The sequence below is a fragment of the Austrofundulus limnaeus genome, unplaced genomic scaffold (assembly GCF_001266775.1).
Source record: "Austrofundulus limnaeus strain Quisiro unplaced genomic scaffold, Austrofundulus_limnaeus-1.0 Scaffold126, whole genome shotgun sequence".
Taxonomy (NCBI): domain Eukaryota; kingdom Metazoa; phylum Chordata; class Actinopteri; order Cyprinodontiformes; family Rivulidae; genus Austrofundulus; species Austrofundulus limnaeus.
In genome coordinates, this window is record NW_013952528.1 from 1116759 (window position 1) to 1123820 (window position 7062).

Below are 7062 nucleotides of genomic sequence, written 5' to 3' on the forward strand. Positions count from 1 at the left end.
ATATACTACTACTACTACTACTACTACAACAACAACAACAACAACAACAACAACAACAACAACAACAACAACAACAACAACAACAACAATAATAATAATAATAATAATAATAACAATAATAATATACACATGCTAGCCTGATTTTCTGTTTGTTACTGACCTGGAAACAGTGACAGAACCGTAACCAGAGCTCCCACTAGTCTGTTAACAGGAGACACGTAGAATAAAACCTGCAAACAAATAAATATAAAGAAATGCATGAATATTACAGCTACAGAAAATACAAAACTTCATATTTTAGTTTGGCGTCTAACCTTCTTCTCTAGCAGAATGAGCTTGAAGAGAATGAGAACCTGCAATAACAGAGAACAGTCTCAGAGCTAAAATTATTCAAGAAACTGGATCTTTTGAATCCTTATTGCTCACAAAAATCTTGTGATTTCTTATTTGTCACCTTGTGTCGAAAGTGAAGGATTAGGTCTCTCGGTGATAAGCCTGAAAAGAGAAAAAAAATTAAGAAATTAATATTCCCCCAGAAAAATCTTCATGGATTGTGCAACAGCCACACAGGTTTAAAGAGGAAAAATACAGATCCATTTTAGGAATTAGAAAGACAAAATAAAAACAATAAAAAACCTGGGCCAGGCATGTGAGAGAAGGAGAGTTGAGTCCAACAAAATAAAAGGACTGCAATGCTGCAACAGTAAATCACTAAACGTGTGCTGGAGCATCTTTTTGATTTTTAGACATTTAGACATTTTTAGACTTTTGCTTCAGGGTCATATCACTGAGATCACATACAACGATAACAGCACACATAAATCATGATTCGTTATGTTTCGTGGTCAAAATTCACTTCAGGGTTGGATCAGTAAGTAGAAACAGAAAATGATGTGCGTTAGTTTTTCTTTTTTAACAGGCAACAATGTGTCAATTGATAACTTTACAATGCAAATAAACAGTGATGTCCCAATACCAGTTTTTCTCAAACCAAGTATGAATATGAGTACTTCAGTTTGGGTACTCACTGATACTGGGAATTGATACAAAGTACTTATCAAGTTAGAACCTGAACATTACAAAACACATTTCTTTTATTGGCCTACAGCCCCTCTGACTGGGTCACATCAAACATACAGCATGGTGTATACCGTTGCARCATTTTAAAATAAATAAAATAACTAATAAAATTCTCTTTCAACTTGTATACATTTCTTAAACATGGAACTGACAAACTTTCAGTATTGATACCAGTATCTGTATTGGTTCAGGAGTATCAGGGCATTTTTTTATGAGTACTTGTAACAATGATGGTATTGGGACACCACTAAAAATAAATATTTAAAAAGTCATATTGTAATGTATTATTTATACAATTTGAACTATAAACAGTATCCTACCAGTCATGTCAAACAAAACATTCAATAAAGTCTAAACTAAAAGGTTTCTGTCTGTTGTTTAAAAGATTTTACAAACATCAATTCATTTAGCTTTTCAGCAACATGAGTGCTAGTGAGCCGTTTACACATGAGAGGAGCTTATTAAAAGTCTCAAGATGACTTTAACTGTGTTTATTAGACTCCAAACCAAAGCATGTTTGCCATACATCCACCTCCCTGTCTCACTGGGATCTGAGAGCTTTTCCTCTCCTCATTTTCTGCTGTTGCAGTTATAAAAAAGAAATTAAAAATCATATGTGCCATCTTTAAAACAACAATGATTAACACCAATGACTGACACATTCTTTATTTTGCTGTGCGCACCAGACCATGACATCTGTACCATGATGGTTCAGTACAAATACATGTACTGCTATACCCTTAATGCACACTTAATGAATGTTTTACCTACCTAGATAAACTTGTGAGCCATCCAGAGCTGACCCCCTGAGAGAGCTGTTCATGTGGTCGTACAGCTCCTGTGGAAGAAACAGGAAGTGRCTGGAACTGATGACAGGACGTGGAAGACAAAAAACTCACAGGTGGAGTTTCCAGTCAGATTATTTCCTCACCTTCAGGATGGAGATCTGCGAGAAATCCTTCTCCTCGAAGTAGGCGTGTGTGATGAGCTGCAGCTTTGCTTGAAGTAAACCGTAGAGAGGCTGGGAGTAAAACAAACAAACTGAGTCAGCAGCTGAATGTGTGTGAGTCAGTTACAACATGACCGACAACATCCTGGTGAAGGGCCATTTTTCCTGACCAGAACCATGAATCACTGTTCCCTGCTGACATTTACTGAACACAAACAGCTGGTTAGCAGCAGTTGTTTTGTTAGCTTCACTCCTGAACACTAAAGAAAATGCTATTAAATTATAACATTCCTTTTCCTTATCAGCATTTCTTTAGAAACTCCGGGGAAACACTGTTTGCTATTCGCTGTTTTTTTCTCATTTATTCATTTCATTTAAAAACAAAAAACATTTTTCATACACAACAAGAAATTTACAAATCCAAATTGAAATGAAAGGAGGCAAAAAGAAGAAACATTAAATAACTCCTTTACTTTATACAGTACTCCAACGGATTTAGCTATTTTTGTTGTTAAGTAATTCACATGAGCTCTCCATGTCAGCCCTTCTTCAATGATAATGCCCGAAAATTTTACCTCACTGATTCTACTAATCTCAACACCATCAACTTTAAATGGAAAATCAATAGTTTTCTTTCTATTACTGAATATCATGTAACTAGTTTTATCCAAGTTTAATGATAGTGTTTAATGTTTTTTCTCCTTCTCCTGTAAACTGATGGTAGGGCTCCAGAGCAAAGAGCCTGAAAATTAAATTCAGTTCTGAGGCTGAAATCAAAGTTTATTGTCTTGACTTTACWATGATGGCTGTGACTCACCACTCGACTGAGGACGCAGACGCTCTTCTGAACCGTCTCCCTGGTGACATCAGCCCGTCGGACCTTCAGAGCCTGAGACGACATTTTGGAAAGATAAAAATTTGGATAATTCAGCTGTTTAGATCAATAAGCACTAAGTCACAGAACAAATCAGCTGAATGACGAGCAAAACATCATCTTGTAACAAACACCCAGGTTTAAAATGTTGGCCTCTTGTGAAAATGATTAAATCTAATGAAATTAGTTTTAATGAAATGTTTTTCTATTGGCTGCTCTCCTCAAGAGGGATCGCCACGAGTAAACTCGAGACATTTGTCAATTGTTTTGTGTCAGATGCTCTTAACTCAACCTGGGTTTGAACCAGCAGCCTCAGGATAACAAGACTGCAGCACTGATCACTGAGCTTCTACAGCCTCCCAGTCCAAACAAAATGCCAGCTTGAATATTGCCTTTGTACCATTAGACTGTGCATCAGCTGTCAACCAACAGCTGCAAAAATGCTGTTTTTTATATCTGAATTGTTGTCAATTAAAAACAACCCAAATAAGAAGTAATACATCTCATGTTCGTTAAAGCCAGTAACATGAATGTATAATGTTTTGGCCGACCTTTGCTTCTATTTGGCGATAGCAGGAAACTCCATAAACGCACTTTGTGTCTCCACTGAGAGGTGGCAGATGGAAATAAACTGTGTCTGAAAGATAAGAACAAGATCAGTCAGACTCATGTACATTTATGTGTTTTGTTTGTTTTTCAAATTCAACATGGTCAGGAATCTGCAATTTCATGATGTTCATGACAGAAACAAAAATACAAAAAGATGCTCAGAGGAAAACAGGTTATTTGGCTTCATCCTCAAGAAAGTAAAGAACTTTATATTAAACGGTTACTCTAGTGGGTTTAAGAAAAGAACAGAAGAAAGATTTTTAACCAAGCTGTTAAAAATAAGCAGTGTTCGTTACCATTTACCTGTTCAGATCTAATTCCAGTTACTAATAATGACATGTGAATGTTTGAGTGAGCCATACAAAACATTCGGACACAGCTGTGGACTGATTAGCTTTTTAATGTGCCTCCAACAGGCATCAGCTCAAAACCCGGAAACACACATCATGTAACAACCCTCTTCGCATCCTGACTCCGCCTCATGACATACAAAAGGGGCAGGCTGTCCCTACATGGAATCAGGATGTCATACATCGCTCCTCACCCTAATGGTCCATCACAGTTCTTATTTATGTGTTGTTTTTAAGTCAGWCATGTATCTGACTAAAAGCCTCCTGAGTCTGTGAGACCCTGCTCAAGAGCCTCACACAACTCAGTCTGCACATAAAATCATCAAATCAGAGATAACCACATTATAGAAATATATTACTGTTCACCTAATAAAAGACTACACAATGTGTAGTGTTTTTAAAAGTCAGTAGTAAACACCCCAATAAATTCCTTCAAAGTTTTCAAACATTGTTTTCATTATAAAAACAGTTACACAATTTAAAATTTTATTTGAGTATGTTTTTTTTCAATAACAAWTTTAAATGCTGTAGGCAGAAGCTCAAATTAACAAATATAAAGAAAAAGTCCATTTGAAAGCTAATTTGTTGGGCTTGAGCCCCATTATCTTTGTGCATTTTATATTAGCTAATTTCTAACAAAATCTTGATTAAAAACCATTTTCAAAAACATCTGACTTTTCATATCAAAAATATACAAAAGTATAAAGTGAAAGAAATGTATGGGTTTAAAAAACAGAACAATCTTGTCAAGTTTAAAACTGATGTCAGATAAGTTTTTAGCACATTTAAAAATCTGTAAAATAATCTGACATTCCAGATTCAGTAAAAATCCAAATTCACATTCCAATTTTGCTCAAAAACTTAACTAATTAACAAGCTGACTCTAACTTTTAGGAGCTTAACGTACTTTTGTAAACACAAACAAATGAATAAGTTTAATTGTGTCAGGGTCTTTGTGTTTTGTTTTATGGTTCTTTGTATTTTGGTTTTAATTTGTCCCCTTTTTGGTTTCTCATGTTTTCTGAATATTTAGGATTCTTGTGTTGTCACTCCGGTTTAGTTCTTCCCAGTCTGTTATGTCTATAATTTTTGTGTTTCTCCCTGTGCCGTACCTCCAATTTTTTTTTGATGGAAAACAGATTGTGTTTTATTTGAAAAAAAAAAAGACAAAAACCCCAAAGCAGACATCAATATAACATCTCTTTTCAAGCTCTGAATAACGGAGTTCGTCCTTTAGCAGCAGTGAATGTATTCTGTAACCAAAATCCATCATATCACTGATGCTGTTAGTTTATTAAGCTGCTGAGGGAAAAAAAAGCACTTGCAGTTTTTTTTCTTCCTATAAATCAGCTAACAAACGGTTTTAAGCATTCAATAAAAAGCAAACAAAATCAGCTGCATCTCATTGTTATCCTTGTAACATCCTGAAACACTGCCCATCAGACAAATATATTCACAAAAACAGACTGAATAGAAAGTTTCCTGCCTACSATGTTAGGTGTGGTCTGAAAGATGAAAGTCTGTTACCTTTGGCTCAYTTCCTGTTGTTTGCCCCCACATGACAGTTTGATAAGAGGTAAAACCACAATACAGTCAGGTGACTTCAGCCACAATCAGTCATCACGCTCCATGTGTCACATTTTAAAATGTCTTGTTTCTACAAACCACTTTTACAAAATAAAAGGTTTAAGCAGCACGTTAAAGAGAAATGACCTACAGTAGCTGGATTTACATCTTCAGCCCTGTCATTAGAAGGTTTTAAACAACTTATCCCAACATGAAAATCTGAGGGGGATAAAATCAACAGGAAGTTTATTTTGGCAGTGAACATACTGCACTGCTAACGAGTTGTACAAATACATGACTTACGTTTAACATAACTTATCCATAACTTAAGGTCTGGGTTTACAAATTAGCCTGTGGCTGGAAAACATTCAYACACAATGGTTGCTTTGCTTCTATCATGTAACATTGTTTACTGTGCTTTGCCTTGATAAAATAAACTTCAGTGAAATTAAACTTGTCTGCAGCACACACAAAAAGACAAGAAATTATTCACAGTGCAAAAACTTGTCAACGTAGTTCACTTTTTCAGCTTTTTCTAACAATATTAAAAGATCAAGTTCAAATGAGAGACAAAATTGAACTTTTATTTACAGACATGTAGAAATTAACACACAAACATGTGTGGCAGTGGTTAGGGGAGTCGTCCTGTAACTAGTGGTTTGTTGGTTCGATCCCCCATTCCAACAGCTTTATACTAAAGTCAAGTCCCATCCCAGAAATGATGTCACAGTAAACAAGGAAGTAAACACTTGTAAAATGTAAAACGTTGTGTGTCTATACTGTTGGAGTGAGGCATTTATTAAGATATAGACTTGTAGATTCTCTGTTTAAAGGATTACAATTGATCACAAAGTATAAAATAATTCAGTTCATCCCCTTCTATATCAAGATGAAATGTTCCGCAGTTTGTTAATTAAATGTCCCTGCCTATATGAGACTGGGATCTTTGTAAATACCCCCACACCCCCGACATAGTACAGCTGAGACGTACCCTCCTGGTAGTTGTGTGCTCCATCAGGAAGAGACAGGAAAGGGAGGTATTTCCACTCCTCTGGTAGCAGGTTGCTGTCGTGACCCTCATCTGGCATCAGAGGGGGGTACGAGAACTCAACCTGAGGACAGAAAACAACATATTTCTATTGCAACGCTTCCAATAGTTTATACTCAATACGTTTCTCCTCCGAGACGAATTAAGCCGTTCAGATGAGAGCTGGTAAGGACTAACAGTGTAGTCCAGACAAGATGGCACAGAGGTGGGGCTGTGATGATATGGTGTCTGAATGTAAAAGGCAACAAATGGAAGCACAAATGTGAAATGATTTTCACTGATTATTTACCCAATAGTGTGGAAAACAAGAGCGTGTGTAGAAGTCAAGAAAAATCACAGAAATTTTGTTTGAAACTCGTGAAACTAGTGTCCCATCCTGGTCCTCAAGGGTCACCATCCTGCACACTTTAAATGTTTCTGTTTTGATTTAAAACAATGATAGTCGTTACTAAAGAAATTATGTGTGCACCTCTATAAACCAGGAGGAAGGATATTCCAGCATGGTATTTACAAAAGAAAAGAAAAAGTGAAACAGGAGATCTGATCAAGTATGTCACCAGACTTGAAATCAACAAAACACCTACAG

The 7062-nt window shown here is 36.1% G+C and overlaps 1 protein-coding gene across 1 annotated transcript in view; it reads right to left on the bottom strand.

Moving 5' to 3' along the window:
• Window positions 1-7062, bottom strand: part of avl9 (AVL9 homolog (S. cerevisiase)) — a gene marked incomplete in the record, with an annotated part of 27604 nt that overhangs the window by 14580 nt on the left and 5962 nt on the right. Inside the window, 8 exon segments of the mRNA XM_014015278.1 lie at window positions 161-230; window positions 315-353; window positions 455-495; window positions 1852-1918; window positions 2012-2101; window positions 2847-2918; window positions 3455-3540; window positions 6420-6540. Of these exon segments, the coding sequence (XP_013870732.1) occupies window positions 161-230; window positions 315-353; window positions 455-495; window positions 1852-1918; window positions 2012-2101; window positions 2847-2918; window positions 3455-3540; window positions 6420-6540 (586 nt within the window).